General features: G+C 37.9%; 3 protein-coding genes across 3 annotated transcripts in view; all 3 read right to left on the bottom strand.

The window, feature by feature from the left end:
• Window positions 1–12,575, bottom strand: part of b3gntl1 (UDP-GlcNAc:betaGal beta-1,3-N-acetylglucosaminyltransferase-like 1) — a 13,930-nt gene extending 1,355 nt beyond the window's left edge. The window contains exons 1-8 of the mRNA XM_016258259.1: window positions 12,389–12,575; window positions 11,490–11,545; window positions 11,077–11,116; window positions 5,202–5,297; window positions 5,004–5,128; window positions 3,071–3,206; window positions 1,808–1,876; window positions 1,251–1,325 (exon numbers count right to left, since the gene is read on the bottom strand). Coding sequence (XP_016113745.1) covers window positions 1,251–1,325; window positions 1,808–1,876; window positions 3,071–3,206; window positions 5,004–5,128; window positions 5,202–5,297; window positions 11,077–11,116; window positions 11,490–11,545; window positions 12,389–12,445 — 654 coding nt within the window. The 5' untranslated portion in view covers window positions 12,446–12,575. The remainder of the gene's footprint in view (window positions 1–1,250; window positions 1,326–1,807; window positions 1,877–3,070; window positions 3,207–5,003; window positions 5,129–5,201; window positions 5,298–11,076; window positions 11,117–11,489; window positions 11,546–12,388) is intronic.
• Window positions 12,576–17,877: 5,302 nt separating this feature from the next.
• Window positions 17,878–22,275, bottom strand: LOC107571871 (epsin-3-like; the record flags this gene model as incomplete). Its single annotated transcript, XM_016258255.1, has 6 exons — window positions 17,878–18,769; window positions 19,843–20,073; window positions 20,159–20,284; window positions 20,516–20,695; window positions 21,909–22,026; window positions 22,099–22,275. Coding segments are annotated over 6 exons (1,125 nt in total), but the record flags the coding sequence as incomplete, so codon positions are not given.
• The window catches only part of LOC107571870 (epsin-3-like), a 22,333-nt gene continuing 20,750 nt past the window's right edge, over window positions 22,276–23,858 (bottom strand). The window contains exon 9 of the mRNA XM_016258254.1: window positions 22,276–22,334. Coding sequence (XP_016113740.1) covers window positions 22,276–22,334 — 59 coding nt within the window. The remainder of the gene's footprint in view (window positions 22,335–23,858) is intronic.

Raw genomic sequence — 23,858 nt, 5'->3', positions numbered from 1 at the left:
GCACACCCACACACACACACACACACACACACACACACACACACACTCACTCACTCGCTCACTCACACTCACACGCTCCATCACCTGAGACACACACACACAGACAGATACACACACACACACACACCTACAGCACATGCTCCATCACCTGAGACACACACACACTCACTCACTCACACACACACACAGACACACACACACACACACACACACACCTACAGCACATGCTCCATCACCTGAGACACACACACACACACACACACACACACACACTCCCTCCCTCGCTCACTCACACTCACACGCTCCATCACCTGAGACACACACACACAGACAGATACACACACACACACACACCTACAGCACATGCTCCATCACCTGAGACACACACACACACACACACACACACACACACTCCCTCCCTCGCTCACTCACACTCACACGCTCCATCACCTGAGACACACACACACAGACAGATACACACACACACACACACCTACAGCACATGCTCCATCACCTGAGACACACACACACACACACACACACACACACACTCCCTCCCTCGCTCACTCACACTCACACGCTCCATCACCTGAGACACACACACACAGACAGATACACACACACACACACACCTACAGCACATGCTCCATCACCTGAGACACACACACACACACACACACACACACACACTCCCTCCCTCGCTCACTCACACTCACACGCTCCATCACCTGAGACACACACACACAGACAGATACACACACACACACACACCTACAGCACATGCTCCATCACCTGAGACACACACACACACACACACACACACACACACTCCCTCCCTCGCTCACTCACACTCACACGCTCCATCACCTGAGACACACACACACAGACAGATACACACACACACACACACCTACAGCACATGCTCCATCACCTGAGACACACACACACACACACACACACACACACACTCCCTCCCTCGCTCACTCACACTCACACGCTCCATCACCTGAGACACACACACACAGACAGATACACACACACACACACACCTACAGCACATGCTCCATCACCTGAGACACACACACACACACACACACACACACACACTCCCTCCCTCGCTCACTCACACTCACACGCTCCATCACCTGAGACACACACACACAGACAGATACACACACACACACACACCTACAGCACATGCTCCATCACCTGAGACACACACACACACACACACACACACACACACTCACCAGCTTCACACACACGATGAACGGCGGCGATGCGTTTGTGAAGTGCAGCACAGGAATCCTGGGTTTGGGCCGTTCCTGAGAGAAACACAGAAAACGAGTGAGTGTTTAACCACAATATCAGCGTTTCACTGTTTAATAATTGGTTATTAATAAGCTCAAGTGAGTGTGGGTTCATCTCTTCATCTTCAGATAACCGCTCTTCTGCAGGAAGTGACTGTTCCTGTGGTGATTGCGGCAGTTTTGGCTGCTGCGCCGTGTGCTTTCCTACACTAATGTGGCTAATGATGGATTTTCCAGGACATTAATAAGTCAGCGCATGTACTTCTGCAAACAGCTGACGGCTAATCTGTGTCTGAGCATAAACACGGATTCATTACTAACGTTAAATATGCATAACTAATCACGATTCTGCATTTACATCAACCATGTTCCCATGAAAATGTTCCCAGCTGAAACTATGATTATGCTCCTGCTTTAAAGCATATATAACCACTATAATTCTGCATTAAAGTGAGTGTTTGATCATAAAGTGATTGTAATGAATTGAAGCGACTCACCTTCGACTCCTCGTACGTGTAAAAGCCTTTCTGAATTTTGTTCTCATCTACGTCACAGAACGCTTTCACCTGCGATCACAAACACAATAAAGAACAACACAACCTCTTCATTTCCTGAATTATTAAACATGAATTAACTAACTATTGAATATGAATTCATTATTGCAGTGCTGTGGTGTTCTGGCTGGTTGCTAAGGGCAGTTTCTAATGGATTACTAGAATTAAATTTTGTCTTAATATTTATAAATTAATAATAACAACAATTACCACATTATTACCACAAATGTAAACTCTAATTTAAATATGATTATTTATTTATTTTAGTATTTTTAAGCCCCTTTAGTGTTTTAAATAATAATAATAATTATTATTTATTTACTTCATCCGGTATTTAGGTCCGGTATTTTAAGTAATACTAATACAAATAATAATTAATCATTTATTTAGATAATTTTAGATTTTTAATTGTTATTATTTAATTTATTGTAGTATTTTTTTAAATCCCTTTAGAACTTTTAAGTACTTGGTAATAAAATAATAACATTATAATTATTATTATTAATAATATAAAAAATATATATATCTGTGTATTTTAAAATCCATTTTGCATTTCCTTATATTACTGTAGGAAGGAAACATCTAATGGTTATGTTTTGAGCGGTTATCTTCTTCTGATTACAAGTCCCTTATATAATAATATATGTTATTCATATTATTAACACAAATTTTATTTAAAAATGTTAGTGTTTTTAAATTCCTAACCAGTGTTGGGGAAAGTTACTTTTAAAAGAAAATGCATTACAATATTGCGTTACTTTCCATAAAAAGTAACTAATTACGTTACTTAGTTACTTTTTATGGAAAGTAATGTGTTACATTACTTTTGCGTTACTTTTTAAATAGAAGCAGGGCTTGATTGTTTTTAATATAAGAAGTTCTATTTATAGCAAATATAAAAGCCTTCACACCAAAAAGTGTAATGATTAAACCTCACGTCTTGAAAAAAAGTAATGCGTTTCTTTACTAGTTAATTGAAAAAAATAATGTGATTACGTAACTCGCGCTACTTGTAATGCGTTACCCCAAACACTGTTCCTAACTAATTAATAATAAGTGTGATCATGATGATGATGATTTTAAATTTATTTAAATTATTTTTAATTAATTATTATTTTAGTATTTTAAAGTGTGTTCTGTATTTCCTGATATTATCGCTTATAAAGACGAGGAAGTGTCCAGCGGTTCAGTGTTTGGATCCGGTACCTTCTTCTGATTGGTTGGACTCAAGCTGCGGTAGAGTCTGCGGCCCTGTTTCCCAGCGTTCCATACGGTGAAAGATTCCCATTGGCTGAGCACTCGCTCCTGCAGGAAGTGGACGCGGAGACTCCAGATGGTCTCTCTGAGAGCAGAGGACAGGAGAGGGTTAATGAAGTCTCTCACATCACTCACACACTGCAGCGACAGTGAAGGAAGCAGAAGCGCTTCAGGTGGAAACATGCTGCTTTGGGTTATTTCAAGAGCACTGAGCTTCCTCTGCGCACATCCCTCACCCTGCAGCATTATAAAACCATCTGAAATCCATCAATCAGCACTCAGCACACACACAGAACGAGACTGACAGACAGCTGCGGCCCGCTGGACCCACCGAGAGAAAATAAGCGGAATCCCTGAGTCACAGGATGCCACTCATTCCAGACAGAGACAGATAACACACACACACACACACAGAGAGAGAGAGAGAGAGAGAGACACACACACACACGCACACGCACACGCACACACACACACAAAGACCCGTGAGAATATGAGGATCTTGAAATATTTTTCCCACTGATAAACTGTTAACAAAAACAACATTCAAGCTGAATGTGTCACGCGGGATTATAAAACACGTGCTTTCATTGCATGTCTGGAAAATCATTTTTCAATGATTGACAGTCATAATAAAATACATTTTAATTATTAATTAAACTACTAGTTTTTAATATTTAATAATAATAATTTTATATTTTATATTTTAAAAGACCCTTCAGTATTATAGCTCTATTATTATTATATTAATAATAATAATATTTCATTCATATTTTTAAATACCTTCAGTATATTAACTTAACTACTATTGATAATAATAATAATAATAGTTGTTATTATTATTATTAATTAAACTACTAGTTTTTAATATTTAATAATTTTTATTTTATATTTTAAAAGACCCTTCAGTATTATAGCTCTATTATTATTATATTAATAATAATAATATTTCATTCATATTTTTAAATACCTTCAGTATATTAACTTAACTACTATTGATAATAATAATAATAGTTGTTATTATTATTATTATTATATTTAGATTATATATAATTTATAATGCTTAATTATTTATTTGTTTATTTTAGTATTTAAAGTCCCTTCAGTATTTTAAATACATAAATTCAGTATTTAAATACATATATATTTAAAATAAATACTAAATCATACAAATAATACATAACTTTATTTATTCATTATTGTAATTATTTTGATTATATTTAGCTATTTGTTTATTTTTAAGTCCCTTAAGGGTTAACTAATTAAAAAAATAATACTAAATATTATTTATGTATTTATTTGTTTGTATGTTTGCTAGTTTGTTTATACTTATTTTAGTATTTTAAGTCCCTTCAGTATTTAAAATAATCTTAATGTTATTTATTCATTAATTTGTAATTATTTTAATTAATTATTTATTTATTTTAGTAGTCCTTTCAGTATTTTAAATACTAACAATACATAACTTTATTTATTAATTTATTGTTATTATTCTGATTATATTGAGCTATTTTTTTATTTTTTTAAGTCTCTTCAGTGTGTTAACTAATTAAAAATAATACTAAATATTATTTGTATTTATTTATTTTAGTATTTTAGGTCCCTTCAGTATTTTCAATCATTTATATTAATAATGTTATTTATTCATTCATTTGTAATTATTTTAATTCATTATTTTTAGTTATGTATTTTAAGTCCCTTCGGTATGTTAAGAATAATTTATAATAATTAAGTCCCATGAGAAAGAAAACAAAAACACACCGATAAACTGTTTTAACTGTATTAAACTCTATTCACGTGCAGTGTTTCTCTGGAAATATCTGGCATGCCTGTGTTTCTTTGACTGACAGCACTATGTTGCAGTAGGGACTGTAAACAGACTCACTCCAGCACTGAATGAGTAGCTGCGTGTTCATGATAGCGATAAACCAGCAAACACTCATCCACTCGGATCGCGTGACCTCCGCGACGAAGACTCTGGTAGAAGAAGAGCAGATCCTCAGGAACGCCCTGATAGAGAATCAGTTCAGACGAAAGGCTGATCAAGAGATGCATGTGTAATTTAGCATCAGAAGAGCCTCACCTTTCCTCCCTCGTTAAACGGACCCACTTTCTCAAACCAGTCACGAGAACAGAACCAGGTGGGCATGATGACCGTCGGCCCGTGCGACGTGTACACCTGATTTAGGACAGAAGTCAATACTTTATTCATTAAAGACTGATGAAAAGTGACAGTACAGACATTTATAATGTTACAAAATATTTCTATTTCAAATAAAGTCTGTTCGTTTGAACTTCCTATTCATCTGTGAATCCTGAAAAATAAAATGCATCACAGTTGCCACAGAAATATTGGGCAGCACAGCTGTTTACAACATTGATAATAATCAGAAATGTTTGTTTGAAATTTGAGAAGCAAATCAGCATATTAGAATGATTTCTGAAGCATCACGTGACACTGAAGACTGGAGTAATGATGCTGGAAATTCAGCAGTGCATCACACCAATGAATGTTAACAGATATTCACATAATAATATTTTTTTTTCTTCAGATTTTTACTGCAATTTTGATAAAATAAATGCAGCTTTAGTGAGCAGAAGAGATTTAAAAAAACAAAAACAGAACTAAATCATCTGAACGCTAGTGTAAGCAGGCATTTAGCATCAGTTAATTTTACTATCCTCATAAAGGCAAAATGCTTAAAGAATCAGAGCCAATCAGATCATATTCGTATTCATATTCATTTATGTGGAGTGTGATTTTGGACCAATACGATTTCACTATGGGCTATTTATGACAAAAACAACACATTAGCAGTTTCTTTACTGCAAGCGACAGGATTTGTTGCATTGGTTAATGTAAACACGCATGATGAAACAACAAATAATACCATCAAAACTTATAAATGCATTTAAAATCTGAGTTTTTGTCCACCAATCAGGATGTTTGGTCTCCATTTCTCACTGATGTGTTTAGTAGCTCCGCCCAAAGCAAATTATCATTGGTCCAAAATCACTGAACATTAAACATCAAATATGTTCTGACTGTCTGTGATTGTTTTGCAGCATTACAGCTTCCAGTCTGAGAACAGACCGATCCTGTCACACAGCGTCTGGCAGATAATAACCATTAACATGTTCTCAACACTCTCTAATCACACACACAATTTACTTTGGCCGCGTGTGTTCAGACCGAGAGTTAAAGATCAGGGAGAGCTAGACGCTCATGACATTGAACACACACACACACACACACACAAAGAGAAAGAATGAAAGACGGAGTGGAGGGAGGAAAGGCAGGAATATTTCAATGATGACAAAATAGATTAAATCAGTGATGTGTTTCAGGGCAAATAAACTAACTAGAGCACTGGGATCTGTGTGCACTTAGGGATGGGAGACATGGACTTAAAAATACATCATGATATTTAGCTATTTATTGCGATAATTATATAAATGACGATAACTCTAACTAATATGCATCCACTGAGAGACCAAAAAACCCCTGTTTCTTTAGAGAGAAGTATTATCTTGCCTATTTTTACCAAAAAAGCACATAGGCAATGCAGTGTCGGTTTCATTACGGAGGTAACAGAACTGATGACGTTCCAGGAAATCCCTAATATGGGTGATACCACTTGTTTTATTTCGATACGATACTTTTGAAGGCCAGTATCGTCGATATCGATACAATACTTCACAACTGAACTTTTCAATTATGACATTTATTCACTTATTACATTACTAAGAGTAAAATGGGTAATGATACCCACTTATCTTTATATTTGAAATGCATTTTAACATTCAATACGCCTTAATTGCAACATATTAGGTTTTTTTGTTTACACATGGCTAAAATATGAAATGTAACCATGGAAATCTACAAATACTATAGTTGAACTACGGTCACTTTAGTAAAACCATGGTTGATTTTCATAAGGGACTGCCAGTGACGGGCTATTCTGACAGTGTATGATTTATATTAACATTACAGAATAGAACATGACCAATATGAACTTTTAATATTCAATATAAATGAATGTATTTGCACAAACTATGTAGGCGACAATTTCAATTTGTTTATCGTATTTGTTGTAATCGTGAAATAACTCAAACATATACGTTTTTTTTTTCTGTCCTCTGATAAGCATTGTTTTGTACTGTCGTTCCCGAAAGATAGATTGAATGCACTGTCAGTGAGTAAACGCTCTCTGTGATTGATTGGTTCTGTCTTGCAAAATTTGCGTGTGTTCAGATGAGCAGGAAAGTAGTTCCATCTTACACAATTACTCGCTAACATAGGTTATTCATCCAATTTAATGCATATTGTACGCTTTAATTTTTTTGTTAAATAAACTAAATCACTGGTAAATAAAACGCACCTTAGTATCAATATTTTTAATTTGAGTATCAATACTTTCGATACTCACATCAGTATCGATATATCGATACTTCAGGATTGATATGCCCATCCCTAAGGGCAACCAGCTATCGCTGTAGCTGAATAAAAAGAAGATAGAAACACTTCTGTCGTTAATTACTCTCCCTCAGTTCTTTCCAAATCCTGTAAGACCTCCGTTCATCTTCGGAACACAAATTAAGATATTTTTTGTTGAAATCCAAGAGCTCTCTGACCCTCCATAAAGAGCAAAGGTATTTCTAAGTTCAAGGTCCAGAAAGGTACCAAGAACATCGACAAAATAGTCCACGTGACATCAGTGGTTCAACCGTAATTTTATGAAGTTATGAGAATAGTTTTTGTGCGCAAAAAAAATTAAAATAACGACTTTATTCAACAATTCTTCTCCAAATCACGTCTTCCGCTATTATCGAGAGTACCTCTGCCTGAAAACAACTCTTGTGCGTGGTCCTGCTGACGTAGATCACGCATGCGCTGTGCATTGTTTAGTGCAGAGGAAAGCAATGCGCATGCGTCGTGGTACTCTCGATAATGGTGGCAGAGAGTGACTCGGGGGGAGAAGAATTGTTGAATAAAGTTGTTATATTTGTTTTTTGTGCACAAAAATTATTCTTGTAGCTTCGTAAAATTAGGGTTGAACCCCTGATGTCACATGGATTATTTTAATGATGTCCTTACTACGTTTCTGTGCCTTGATCGTGGTAGGACCCTTGCTGTCTATGGGAGGGTCAGAGAGCTCTCGGATTTCATCAAAAATATCTTAATTTGTGTTCCGAAGATGGGTTTGGAACGACATGAGGGTGAGTAATTAATGACAGAATTTTCATTTTTGGGTGAACTAACCCTTTAATGAAGGTCAAAATCACATCAATAGGTTAGAACACACTAAAACCTGCTGTTCTTACTAGTCCTGTGTCAAAGGTCGTGTGTGTGAGTCTGTCCGTGTTCAGACTCTGACACTGAGCTGGTGCGAGTGTGTCGTAGCGGAGATGTTGCCCGCTGGACACTGTGTGCGTGTGTGTGTGTGTGTGTTTCACTGGATAACCTCGTCTGGAATGTGCAAACACACCCAAGAGAAACACGACTCCCTTCTCAGTGAACAAGAACATGCGGAGGAGAAACTCACAGCAGAAAACCATCATTCAAAACAGATTTTCATGAAGGAAAAACGAGCATTTATCCATTTAAACATGCTGCCATGGTGTGCGCCAGGTTGTTGCTATGCAGTTGCTAAGGTGTTCGGAGTGTGCTAGTGTTGTTATTACTATGGTTTTCAGAATGGTTGCTTGTTGCTGCATGCAATCCCTAAGGTGTTGCTAAGATGTTCTGAGTGGTTACTATGCAGTTGCTAGGGCGCTGTGAGCAGGGTATTGCTAGGATATTCTGCGTGGCTCTTAGACAGTTAAGAGGGTGTTTTGGATGGTTGCTGGGGCTTTGTTAGGTTGTTTTTTAATGTTGTTAAGGTGTTCTTAGCATGTTACTATGGTTTCTATGGTGCTGTGAGGAGTCACATTACTAGGATGTTTTGAGCGGTTGCTATGCAGCTGCTAGGGCATTGCAGAGTGGCATCATGGTGTTCTGGTTGTGTGTGGTGGTTGCTTGAGTGTTGCAAAGGTGTTATAAAGTTACAGTGTTTTTCACAGTGGTTGCTATGGTGCTGTTAGTAGTCCCTACGATGTTGCTAGGAAGTTCTGGGTGGTTGCTAGGCAGCTGCTATGACATTTCTATAGATGTATGCCAGATTGGTAGGCCATTTCTATGCAATTCCATGTAGGTTGTTATGCTACTGCTAGGTAGTTGCTAGGGTGCTGGGAGCAGTCCTTATGGCATTGCTAGGATGTTGTAATTGGTTGTTAGGGTGCAGTATTATTAGGTGGTTACTATAGTATTCAGGATAGAGCGTTGTTAGGATGTTCTGAGTGGTTGCTAAGAGCTTGATACAACATTGCAGGGCAGTGCTTTGGTGTTCTCAGTGGTTGTCAGGCTGTTGCTATGCATTTGCTAAGGTGTTTTGAGTGTTTGTTAGCATATTACAAAGTGTTTAATAAGGTTAGTGCTCTAAATGGTTGCTAGGCAGTTGCTAGGGCATTGCCAGGCAGTGCTGCAGTATTCTAAATGGTTGCTAGGGCACTGCCAAGCAGTGCTGCAGTGTTCTAAATGGTTGCTAGGTAGTTGCTAGGGCACTGCCAGGCAGTGCTGTAGTATTCTAAATGGTTGCTAGGGCACTGCCGGGCAGTGCTGCAATGTTCTAAATGGTTGCTAGGGCATTGCCAGGCAGTGCTACAGTATTCTAAATGGTTGCTAGGGTACTGCCGGGCAGTGCTACAGTATTCTAAATGGTTGCTAGGGCATTGCCAGGCAGTGCTACAGTATTCTAAATGGTTGCTAGGGCACTGCTGCAGTGTTCTAAATTGTTGCTAGGGTGTTATTAGAATTTGATGTTGCCGTGTAAAACAGCACTTGTACTTTCTCTGTTTGGGATGTTAATTGGAGTGTTTTGAGGATGTTTTGGGAAAGTTCCACACATCGGTCTGACCTCACGACCCTCAGGATCCGTTTCCCACCAGCACGTGTGACGCTCTACGCTCACGCATTGTTTCCGTGGAAATATCGGTCTTCAGGTACACATCCTGTTTCTGTGGCGACCCGCTGTTTGGGATGTTAATTGGAGTGTTTTGAGGATGTTTTGGGAAAGTTCCACACATCGGTCTGACCTCACGACCCTCGGGATCCGTTTCCCGCCAGCACGTGTGACGCTCTACGCTCACGCATTGTTTCCGTGGAAATATCGGTCTTCAGGTACACATCCTGTTTCTGTGGCGACCCGCTAACCGTGTGGCACGCGACCCCTCAAAACACAACACGCCTCGCCTTTCCTCACACACACACACACACTCACACACACATCCTGCCAACACACACACACTCAATACAGAGATCAAACAGACTGTCATGAATGAGACACACACACACACTTCAGATCCACTTCCTTCACTTCCTTAATAAAGCGCACAAGAAAAAAAAAAGTAACTTTCCTTAATGTTTTCATAAATGTCTCCCCCCTTTTTGAATCTATTTTCATGAGAATTTCCAAAACTGATCAAACCTGCATGAAATCGAGTCCAGCATTGGTATCAGTTATTGGTAACTAAACCGAAACTATTAAAAAAGTTTGTAAATTGAAATAAAGCTGAAACAAAATAAAATATTAGTTTTAAATGGAAAACTAAACTAAACAAAAAATGAAATGAAAATTAGAAATGTTCTGTCCAGGCAACAAAGTGAAATAAAATAATTTTAAATTGATGAACACTAAATACTAAATAGAACTATAAAAACTAATAAATAAGACAAAAACACTTAATAAAACAAACTAACATTAAAATAAAATAAAAACAAGGCAGGTTTTGTCCACCAGTTATTGTAACAAATAAAACAAATGTAGATAAATAAAATAAAACTTGTATTGATGCATCTTTCACAATAAGATCAATAACATGCATTTAGAAAAGGAATGTATTTTTGATGAGTGTGAGACCTGTGTGAGGAGCTGCTCTGGACTCAGAGAGTTGATCCACCTGGTGTAACGTTCAGTGGAGCCTTCAGGAACACGACACACTTTACAACCCACAATCTGACAAAACACACACACACACATTAGTGGCAAATATGGGATATAGTGTGTTTTTTTTTTTTTAAAGAAATAAATACTTTTATTCATCAATGATGCATTAAAGTGATCAAAAGTAACAGTGAAGACGTTTATAAAGTTACGAGATTTCTACATTTATAAATGTGTGTTTGTAGAGTAAAGACAGGGCAGATTACAACACAAACTCAAGTTACACCCTAAACCAGCACACACACACCTTCACCAAAACACAACAGCCGCTTTCACTGGTCCGCCTCATTTCCTGTCGTGCTTGCTCTGGACTCAGAGAGTTGATCCACCTGGTGTAACGTTCAGTGGAGCCTTCAGGAACACGACACACTTTACAACCCACAATCTGACAAAACACACACACACACATTAGTGGCAAATATGGGATATAGTGTTTTTTTTTTTTTAAAGAAATAAATACTTTTATTCATCAATGATGCATTAAAGTGATCAAAAGTAACAGTGAAGACGTTTATAAAGTTACAAAAGATTTGTGTTTGTAGAGTAAAGACAGGGCAGATTACAACACAAACTCAAGTTACACCCTAAACCAACACACACACACCTTCACCAAAACACAACAGCCGCTTTCACTGGTCCGCCTCATTTCCTGTCGTGCTCTGTTTGTGTAGCACCGCAGCTCTTCAGTCTGTTGCCGCTCCGCCCGCTGTGACCCGGGGTCAGAGGTCAAAGCAACAAACCCAGCCCTCAAAAAACAATGTAAAAATAACTGCTGGCCCTCCTGCTGATGCTTCTTATGGAAAATACACTAGACCATGTTTACGGTCACGCTGTTTCAATTTCCTTCATATTTCAAATAATGTGAAATATTATTACAATTTAAAATAGCTGTTTTCTATGTGAATATCTGTTAAAAGTGTAATTTATTCCTGTGATCAAAGCTGAGTTTTCAGCATCATTACTCCAGGCTTCAGCGTCACATGATCCTTCAGAATTCATCCTAATATGCTGATTTGAGCTCAAGAAACATTTCTGATTATTATCCATAGTATATTTTTGTGAAAACTGATACTTATTTTATTTTTCAGGATTCGCAGATGAATAGAAAGTTCAAAAGTATTAACCTTCTGTAACATTATAAATGTCTTTACTGCCACTTTTGATCAATTGAATGCATCACTGATGAATGAGAGTGTTCATTTCTGTAAAACAGAGCGTCATTACTCACTGCGGCTGGATTCGCTGCAGCAGCTTCATACTGTAGTCGAACTCTCCGAGGCCTCATGACGTCATCCTGAAACACACACCATCATCCTCATCATCATCATCATCCTCACAAGCATCAGTCAGGAAGTGTGTCCTGATGTGCACATGTAGCTTAAAAGACACAAAACATAAAAATGAACACACTATACTTTAAATCAACAACATAAATACATACAAGGACAAAATGATTGCACTTTCTTATTTTTAAATATTCAGTGATTTTTAAAGCAGAGTGACGCATTCGGTTCACATGTGACCATATCATAATCTCCATCAGCGGATCATCGGGAGGTGTTTTATAGAAAGCAGCATTTGGTTTTCTCCTAAGGAATCTGTGTTTTAGTCCCGGCAGCTCTGCGATCTGGCGCTCCAGGAGGAGAGCAGGATTCCTGCCGTTCCTCTGAACCTCAAGGAGAGCTGGTTTTGGCCTCTGGACACCAGCACACGGAAAAATCCCTCCCGAATAACCGGCCATAAAACCACCATCTGAGTAAAGCCAACAGCACTAATGGAGCTACATCTGTAGGGGTGTGTGTCAGGATTATGAGAGGCGTAAATCACAACCAGACACACCAAAAACACCCACAAACAGCAGAAATTACAGTAAAGTGAGAAGTAGAAATCATCTGGACTTTTTTTCAGTTATTACTAAACGATTTCATCCAAAAATTAACATTCTAGCATGATTTATTCAGCCTTATCCGTTATTTTAAAAGTATCTATGTTTTATATATACAGTGGGTACGGAAAGTATTCAGACCCCCTTAAATTTTTCACTCTTTTTTATATTGCAGCCATTTGCTAAAATCATTGAAGTTAATTTTTTTTCTTCATTAATGTACACACAGCACCCCATATTGACAGAAAAACACAGAATTGTTGACATTTTTGCAGATTTATTAAAAAAGAAAAACTGAAATATCACATGGTCCTAAGTATTCAGACCCTTTGCTGTGACACTCATATATTTAACTCAGGTGCTGTCCATTTCTTCTGATCATCCTTGAGATGGTTCTACACCTTCATTAGAGTCCAGCTGTGTTTGATTATACTGATTGGACTTGATTAGGAAAGCCACACACCTGTCTATATAAGACATTACAGCTCTCAGTGCATGTCAGAGCAAATGAGAATCATGAGGTCAAAGGAACTGCCTGAAGAGCTCAGAGACAGAATTGTGGCAAGGCACAGATCTGGCCAAGGTTACAAAAAAAATTCTGCTGCACTTAAGGTTCCTAAGAGCACAGTGGCCTCCATAATCCTTAAATGGAAGACGTTTGGGACAACCAGAACCCTTCCTAGAGCTGGCCGTCCGGCCAAACCGAGCTATCGGGGGAGAAGAGCCTTGATGAGAGAAGTAAAGAAGAACCCAAAGATCACTGTGACTGAGCTCCAGAGATGCAGTCGGGAGATGCCGTACCCACTGTATATATATATATATATATATATATATATATATATATGTGTGTGTGTGTGTGTGTGAGTTATATCATAGTATTTGTTTACACTACATTTTAATAATATATTATTTTAATAATGTATATTTACTATACAATATTTAATATTTTGAATTAGCTTTTATTTTTATATTTTCTGTTTCAATTTATTTTAGGTTTAGAATTTATCTTATGCGCTTTTTGTTGTTTGTATTAGTTTTTCCTTTCTGAAATATTTCTATTTATCCTTAATTTGTATTTATTTTGGTTTTAATTTGAGTAATTGCAGTATTTCAACTTTAGTTAACTTAAGTTTCTCTTTTTTTTTTTTCACCTACTATTTCTATTATATCATTTCAGCAAATCTGAATAGCTTTAGTTACTAAATCTAAGCTATTTAAATAGATAAAAAATATTTAAGACATTATCTAAAATAAAATTATTAAAAAACTAATAAAATACGTATAATTAAGAAATAAAAATAAATATTTAACAGTTAAAAATCCAAATAATTAATTAATTAATTAATTAATTAATAAGTGACATAGTATTGTGTAAAAATAATAAGTAAAGAGAACTCAAGAGAACGAATAAAATAAAATGAATACATTCAAGTTCAAGTTGAGCTTTATTGTCATCCCGCTACATCTGTGGACATACAGTGGTGCCTCACAGGACCACGGTGCTACATAAATACAGACATACAACAATGAAGTAAAACAGTACACCTATACACAACTAGCCTGACTGATTTTGACTATGAATATACTATATCTAAATGTTTACCTATACATAAACTAAAAAATATATATATACAAACTATACGAATGCTTCACATAAATACCGTACATGTGCAAAGACAAACATCGTAAGTCAAGCAGCCGGCTGGGGAACAGTGCAAGATGGTTTGTAGTGCATGAGCATGTAAACACGCATATTACTGAGTCTTTTGTGGGATTATGTACACACAGCAGTGTGTGAAAAGTGTCTAGTGCGCATAGAGGAGAGTGTGTTACTACAGGTGCTTGTACAGGCCCACTCACCTGTGTGTAGCACACTTCGAATTGCACGAGAAAAAATAAATAAAAATAAACTGAATCTATATTCTATTAAAAATAAAAATAAAAATAATAACAAATAATAAAGCCATTTTAGACATGGAGTTTGTTTTCGTGTGTTTCTAATAAAAGCTACTGGTACTATAACTTGAATTAACAAACAAACAAATAAATACATTGACAAAGAACTTTGATGAAGACCCCATTATCATGATTTTACAGCAGTTACTCGAAATTGCTGTAAATTACGTTTACCATGGCTTATTATAAACCGAGTAATTTTCGAGGTGTTTATGCTATTTGTAAAAACACACACGTATAGATTTGTATATTTAAGCAGTAGCAAAGTAGCTGGATGTAAAACGGGGATTAATCCAGAGGCGACACACGAGCAGAAGTAAAGCACATCAGGGATGATTTAGCAGAGCACATCTGGGGTCATCCTGATAAAATGCTGTGTATATTAAATGTTTTTGTGGATATATAAAGTTTGGGATGCTTTTATTCAGCAAGGATGCAAAAAAACTGATCAAAAGTGAGAGTAAAGACGCATAATGTTAAATAAGATTTCTATTTCAAATAAATGCTGCTCTTTTGAACTTTCTATTCATCTGTGAATCCTGAAAAATAACATGCATCATGGTTTCCACAGAAATATTGGGCAGCGCAACTGTTTTCAACATTGATAATAAACAGAAATGTTTATTGAGCAGCAAATCAGCATATTATTATGATTTCTGAAGATCATGTGACACTGAAGACTGGAGGAATGATGCTGGAAATTCAGCTGCGCATCACAGAAATAAATTACAGTTTAGTTTTTTTTCAACTGCTTACACAGTTTCTGAAAGCTGACACTCAACCAGCAGAAGCACACACCAAATCTGCAAAACCATACACTAATGCTCGGCCTTTGACTCAGTTTTCAATTTCATAAAACACTTTTTGCAAAACACAGCACACAATTCTCTATGTAGCACACACAAATCTAACAGGAATTAATATTATGGCAAATGTTTGCTTTTGAGATGTGTTTGTGATGTTTTGAATGCAGTGCTTCATTTTGCAAGAGACGTGAGGCGTTTTGCATTTTGTGTGTGCAGTTCTTGGATTTGTGTGTAAAGTTTGAGAAGCAAGCAGTTGAAAAAAACTATATCAGATATCCACATAGAAAACTGTAATAATATTTCACAATTTGACTGCATTTTTTGGGTAAAAAAGTATATGAAATATGAAATATTTTTACTAATTTCTTGTTTCTGTGCACAGGGCATTATCTGCATCCAGAGAGATTTAGAGAAGGGGAAATGAGAGATTTGATGAAGATACTTTGGTTCCTCTCAATCTCTCCAGGAGAGACAGTCCTCTGAACCTGTCTATGACGACTCGATCAGACACCCAATCACTGAGCAGTCTGAGGAATGAGGGGATTGTGGGTTCAGTGACGATCATTTACCTGTCCGTTTCACACCTGAGCACAAACATCACTTACTCTGATTCAAGTGTCTGTCGACCTCAGTCCGAAGTCCAGCATCTGATGCGAGAGAAACAGCTTCACTGACTCTAAAACAGCTCCAGATGTGAAATCAGGTGTAGGTGTAGAAGACTCCGCCCCTTCCGCTTCAGAATTCTCCGCCCCCTCATCAAATATTCAGCATCAGACACAGACAAAAAGACACGGAAAACACAACCTGAAGAGAAAACAGACGAGCAGCCGAAAGCAAACAAAATACTGTTACAAATAATAAAATAAAAAAATTTGAACAAAAAAATTTGATTAAAATAATTTTTTTTAATGATTTTGAGATTTTAAATGAACTAAAATACTTAAATGAATAAATACATAAATAAACCAAGAATATCTAACTAAAGTACTATAGCAAGTAGAAAAAAACAACAACAACAAAACAGTGAAAGATAACTAATTATTTTCCAAATAATATTTTATACATATTTAATTTTTACAGTAAAAAATTGGGTCTTTAAACATGAAAATATATATCTGTATTTTAAATTTTATAATAGGGTTCTTTTACATGAGGATGATTATATTTTTGGGGTCCGTGGCATCTAAAAGATTGAAAACCCCAACTGGAAAATAATTTTTGGGTCAGAGCATGTTATCGTATTTTGATTATGACCAAAGGTTTTTGAAATAACATGCACTGATGACATAATAGGTGCACAATAACACCAGGATTGTGTGTTAGGAAAGTAAACAGAGTCAGTTTTGATTTCATGTTGACTTTAAGCTCGATATAAATGTGATAATCCAGGCTGAGCTATTATCACGCAGAATACAGACGAACGAACGCACGTACGTTAATAAAACCAGCCAGCATTAAATGTGTATCGTCGTACTGGAAAAGTACTTTCACTAAAAACAGTCCTGAAATTGTTCTTTAGGCTTCAGATCAGCTCTTCGGTCCATTTACACTGAAACTGAATCACTATAATCCAGTTCCAGTCTTCATTTCCCATTCTTTAGGCTTTAAATCAACTATTCAGTCTGTTCAAACTAAAACCAAATCACTATACTATAGTTTCAGTCTCCATTTCGCACTATTTTGGCTTTAGATTAGCTTTTCAGTCTGTTCACACTGAAACCAAATTTTTGTAATCCAGTTTCAGTATCCATTTCCCATTCGTTTGACTTTAAATAAGCTCTTCAGTCTGTTCACACTGAAACCAAATTGCTGTTATCCAGTTTCAGTATCCTTTTCTCATTCTTCAGGCTTTAAATCAGCTCGTCGGCCTGTTTACACTAACCAAATCACTATAATCTAGTTTCAGTCTCCATTTCTCATTCTTTTGGCTTTAAGTCAGCCTTTCAGTCAGTTCACACTGAAACCAAATGGCTGTTATCCAGTTTCAGTATCCTTTTCTCATTCTTTAGGCTTTAAATCAGTTCGTCGGCCTGTTTACACTGAAACCAAATTGCTGTAATTCAGTTTCAGTTTCCATTTCCCATTCTTTAGGCTTTAAATCAGCTTGTCGGCCTGTTCACACTGAAACCAAATTGCTGTTATCCAGTTTCAGTATCCTTTTCTCATTCTTCAGGCTTTAAATCAGCTCGTCGGCCTGTTTACACTAACCAAATCACTATAATCTAGTTTCAGTCTCCATTTCTCATTCTTTTGGCTTTAAGTCAGCCTTTCAGTCAGTTCACACTGAAACCAAATGGCTGTTATCCAGTTTCAGTATCCTTTTCTCATTCTTTAGGCTTTAAATCAGTTCGTCGGCCTGTTTACACTGAAACCAAATTGCTGTAATCCAGTTTCAGTTTCCATTTCCCATTCTTTAGGCTTTAAATCAGCTTGTCGGCCTGTTCACACTGAAACCAAATTGCTGTTATCCAGTTTTAGTATCCTTTTCTCATTCTTTAGGCTTTAAATCAGCTCGTCGGCCTGTTTACACTAAAACCAAATCACTATAATCTAGTTTCAGTTTCCATTTTCCATTCTTTTGACTTTAAATCAGCTCTTCAGTCAGTTCACACTGAAACCGAATTGCTGCAATCCAGTTTCAGTATGGTTTCAGAGGAAACTGCGGTTCCTCAGAGGAAGGGGTTGTGGCTTTGGCCGGGGTGCTGTGTTTGTCGGGTGGAGGGTGTGAGGGGCAGCAGTGGCTGCGGCAGGTTGCTGGGCAGGTCCAGCAGGCCGTGGGGCGGCTGTGTGAAGGACGAGGGCAGAGTCTGGGGCTTCTGCTGCAGGACGGGCAGAGGGAGGGAGGCGCTGTAGGACAGAGCGTGAGCCGGCAGCGGCGACGTGGAGTGAGGACGCATCTGATTCAGAGTCAGTCTGGGCTGCTCACAGTGGAAGGGGTTTGTGGGAGATGGTGTGCTCAGACCTGCACGGGTCACAAAATATCATTAGACTCTTCTGCCCAACAAGGCTGCATTTATTTGATTAAAAATACTGTAAGAACATTGTGAAATATTATTACAATTTAAAATAACTGTTTTCTATGTGAATATCTGTTAAAGTGTAATTTATATCTGTTATCAAAGCTGAATTTTCAGCATCATTACTCCAGTCTTCAGTGTCACATGATCTTCAGAAATCATTCTAATATGCTGATTTGCTGCTTAAGAAACATTTCTGATTATTATCAATGTTGAAAACAGTTGTGCTGCCCACTATTTCTGTGGAAATTTTTCAGGATTCACAGATGAATAGAAAGTAAAAAAAAACAGCATTTATGAGAAATATAAATATTTTGTAACATTACAAATGTCTTTACTGACACTTTTGATCAATTTAATACATCCTTGATGAATAAACACATTTCTCTGAGAAAAAAAAGAGGGAAAAAAATTACTTATACCAAACTTCATATACATGAGAACCAGAACTGCATGATATATTAAAACTTTTTATATAATCTATTTATCTTAAATTGAGTTTATTTCTTCTTTTCCAATGGCAAATCGTTTTCACTGGTTTTAAGCATAAATCTCATTAAATTGTGTTAGATTAATGCCTAAAATAAAGAAATAACTATTGTGCATTCACCTCACTTTTATATATTTTAAAACAAAATGTTCTTCTTTAAAATATACTGACAAAATGTAGATTTTCTCATTAAAGCAACTTTGTAAAACAACTCTTTTTATCACTATTTACTCAATGCTGAAAAGGTGAACGTTAAGAAAACAAATAAAATATATTATGTATTATATCTGATAAAAAAAGACATTCAAAAAGCTTTTTTTTATATATAAAATGCAAGTCATGATGACCTGCAAAATATGCTAATTGTTCTTTTAAGGTCTAAATTAAATTGTAAGGAGTGATTTTGCACTGGAAATGTAAGTGCTTAAGAGTACTCAGTTTGAAATAAAAGTATTTGGCTTCAAAAGCATTTAAGAAAAATATAAATTCCCCAAAATAATAAGCGTGTCTGAGTGTGTGTTTTCCTACCTGACAGGAAGGGGTTTTTGCTCTTGACCGGTGGGTTGGTGGGAATGAGCGTGTCCAGGTTGACGAGGGAGGCAGCAGTGGGGCCGAGGAACGCCTCAGGGGTCCGGCACTGTCTAGGGCTCACTGCGTCCAGAGGAGGCCCAAGACGAGAGAGGTCAAAGGTCTCTGGACTGTCATTCCCCCGTCCATTCACTTGAACACCCACCACCAACTCACCGAACTGATCGGCATCTGAAATGAGAGATGTGAATGAGCTTCAGCTTGACTCAGAGAGGAAAACGATTGTGAAGAGGGTCTGGTTTGGTGTGATGAGGACCTGCAGGACTCTCACAGCGAGGACTGAACACTTGGTTTGGCTCCGCCTGCTCCACTATAGGCTCCTCCCCCTCCACTATAAGCTCCTCCTCCTCTGGAATAGTAAATGGGTCCTTCACACTCGACACTGGAATGAAGTGCAAAGAATCTAGAGATGGATCTCTAGCGCTACAAATATTTACTTATTTAAAGTGAAAAATTGTGCCTATCTTCTTGCAATTTCAAGTTTCAAATAAATAATAACGGCAAGATATAAACCCGCAATTCTGAGAAAAAAGTTTTCGCGAGTTTGAGATAAAAAGTCACAATTACAAATCAAAATGCATCTCACTTTGGTTTTTAACATGAGGTGTTGTACCTGGTCGCGCTGGGCTCCTCCATCTAGCTTTTTCATCTATGTTAGAGGTGGAGTTTGAAGGCGGGGCATCCCAGGGGTCAGGAGGTGATTGGTGGGTTCCCCATGGGTGGGCGGGGCTACTGGAGGAAGAGCGGGCCGTCCAGGGACTATCAGTCACCGGGTTACTAGACTTAACTACAGCTGAATCAAACAACCAAATCAAAATACATCCGCACAAAGAATCCTTGAATATTTTTGTCTTACAGTTGAGTTAAAATATCGAAAAACCCCCCCAAAACAAAATGTATTTTTTTGATATCTTTATGTTCTACCATGAAATGTGGTTCAAATAATCAGTCAGTTGCTATTTCAATGTTTATAGAAATATTTAAACAATGCAGAAACAACGTTTAATGCTAAATAGTTTAAACCAGTTAACGAAACACTAATAAATCAATGTTGAAATTTTAAAATTTTTTACATTTAAATAAAAAAACCTAAAGAAGCGCTCACACTGTGACCGCAAGATAATGTAAAGATATTTTACTTGACCAATGTTCGAAATGCGGTTGAAATAATGTCAGTTGTTGTTTCAATGTTGATACAAATTTGTTGAAACAACATTTAATGGCAAATAGTTTTAGAAGGTTTACAAAATATTGATGAATCAACTTTCTAACAACATTTTAACAAGATCTATATGAAAAATAAGACGTTTATTTGATAAAAAAAAAAAAAAACATCAGTGCACTGCCAAAAAGTATTTTTGTCTTACTTCTCAAATACAAAGTCTAAAAATCCTTAAAACACAATACATTTTTGGGATACGTTTATTTTGACCTTTTTACTTTTTAAGAACAAATCAACATCTATAACATTGATTAACCCATGAATGAATGATGAAATTGTGACTGGGAAGTCAAAAAAGACTAAATAAACTAATTAAAAAGTTTTTTTTCTCTAGTTTTACAGTTTACATAATTTTTAGATATTTTACTTGACCAACCGTCTACGTTGAAATGTGGTGGAAATAATCTCAGATAATGTCAGTTTCAGTGTAGATAAAAACATTAAAACTATGTTTATTGCTAAATAGATTTAAAGGGTTAACAAAACACTGATACATGAAAGTTGTACATTTTAAAGTACATTTTACTTGACTGACATTCTACGTTGAAACGTGTTTGAAATAATGTCAGTTGTTGCTTGAACACTGATCAAAACGCTGAAACAATGTTAAATATTAATGTTAAAATGTTTAACGTTAAAAGGTTATCAAAATACTAATAAATCATCATTTGTAGAAGTGTTCGCACTGTGACCGCAAGATATATGCAGTGATGTTGAGGCATCGCAAACTCTTATTATAACTGATGGACTGTGATTCACAGTACTGAGAGCGCTCATCACTGACCGACAGACTCCCAGGGGTCAGAGTTCACGGAGCAGGTGGGCGGGGCGTCCCAGGGGTCGTCGCTGACCTGCGCGGCAGGCGTGGGACCGAATATATCCACCAGATCGATCATGGCCGACTGCGAGAGGAAATCAACGGTGAGCCGCTCTGAAGATCAGCAGATCATGCAGGTGTTGAGTGTCTCTCTCACCTCTGAAGGCCGCGGGTCTCGCTCGCCCTTACTCTCCTCCAGGGCCTCCTGCAGAGGAGCGTCGTCCCCCTGATGGCTGCACTGCTCCTTCAGGAGACAAAACAAGCTCAGCACCTGAAGCTGAAGCCGATGCTGTTCATTAGTGCAAGGATTAATTAGGATGAAAAGAGCAGGAGGTTAATAAGCTCCGTGACATTCACAGGACATCCACAGACAACACTGCAGGAGAAATACCGCTAGAGATTAGAGAAGAAATAGTTAGTACAAGCTAGACAAAGAAGTTAAAACGTGCAAAATACAGAAAAAAAGATAGAAATTGTAAAGGTTAAAAATCCGTCTTAATAGTTTAATCCAGTGCTTCTCAAGCTTTTTGACTGAAGGGCCCACGGTGGCCAACATATTGGCTTGTTTTTATTTAGATATTGGCTAACTTTTTTATTAACAGGAACACTAGGAGTATTGATATATTATGTAATATTGTATTAAAATAATCAACTATGATTCATTTTGTGACTTGAGAAGTTTCAAGAACTGCATGCTCTTCAATTAAAAGAAACAGTTATTGTGAGGGGGAAGTATTTTTTTGTATAATTTATTATTTTGATTATATTATAATGATACTGTCAGTCTTTTGGACCCGTTTTGCCCCCGTAGTTCTTCCTGTGTTTCCTTATATGGTCTTTTTCCTGTTCTTGTTTAGTTTGATTGCTTTATGATTCCTTGCACCTGTGTTGAGTTCCTTATTATCCTGTGTATATAAGTTCCTGTTTGCTCTGTGTTCCTTTGTCGGATCTACTCGTTAGTTACGTGTGTTTGTGCTTTTCCTATGTTGGATTATTCCCCTGCGTTTTCATCATTAAAGACAATTAAAGTTTATTCATGCCTCCCACGTGCTTCCAGCAAGACACACGTGACAGAAGATCCGACCAAACAAGATGACTGCAGCTGAAGACAGGCTTTGGTGTCTGCGGCAGGGTGGTCGGGAGTTGGAGAGGTAAGTAGAGGAGTTCCTAGAGCTCTCCAACCAGGTGATCTGGTTCGACGCCGCTCTATGTGTCTGTTTTTGGCTGGGGCTGGATGATGACGTAATTGGCTGCGATCTTCCCACGTAGTTTTCCCCTGATCGAGTTGGTTAATCATGTCCTTTATTTAAATGGTGTAAGTCTCAAAGTAGAAGAGGTTCAGAGCGATCATCATCCAAGCCCTCCCGAGAAGCACCGGGCCTCGCCAGCTCACCCCTCGCCAGGACCCTCCACATACCTGGCCAAATGTTCCGACCACCCATCTCCTCCCAGCACCATCTCTGTCCTCAGCCTAGAAACGCCGGCCATGCCGTTGTCAAGTCCGCCCGCCGCGGCTCCCACAAGCCTGCCGGCCGCTCCTGAGTTAAGTTCGCCGTGTGGGGGGCTCCAGCCCCAGAGCTCACTCCCGTGTGTGGGCTCCATCCCCAGAGCTCACTCCCGTGTGTGGGCTCCATCCCCAGAGCTCACTCCCGTGTGTGGGCTCCATCCCCAGAGCTCACTCCCGTGTGTGGGCTCCATCCCCAGAGCTCGCTCCCGTGTGAGCTCCATCCCCAGAGCTCGCTCCAGTGTGGGCTCCATCCCCAGAGCTCGCTCCAGTGTGGGCTCCATCCCCAGAGCTCGCTCCAGTGTGGGCTCCATCCCCAGAGCTCGCTCCAGTGTCAGCCCCAGCCCCAGAGCTCACTCCAGTGTTAGCCCCAGCCCCCGCTCCAGTGTCGGCTCCAGCCCCAGAGCTCACTC

This window comes from Sinocyclocheilus grahami, unplaced genomic scaffold, assembly GCF_001515645.1.
Source record: "Sinocyclocheilus grahami isolate Dianchi unplaced genomic scaffold, SAMN03320097.WGS_v1.1 scaffold1664.1, whole genome shotgun sequence".
NCBI lineage: Eukaryota > Metazoa > Chordata > Actinopteri > Cypriniformes > Cyprinidae > Sinocyclocheilus > Sinocyclocheilus grahami.
The sequence above is the reverse complement of the archived record's forward strand: the minus strand, read 5'-3'. Positions and strand labels throughout refer to the sequence as shown.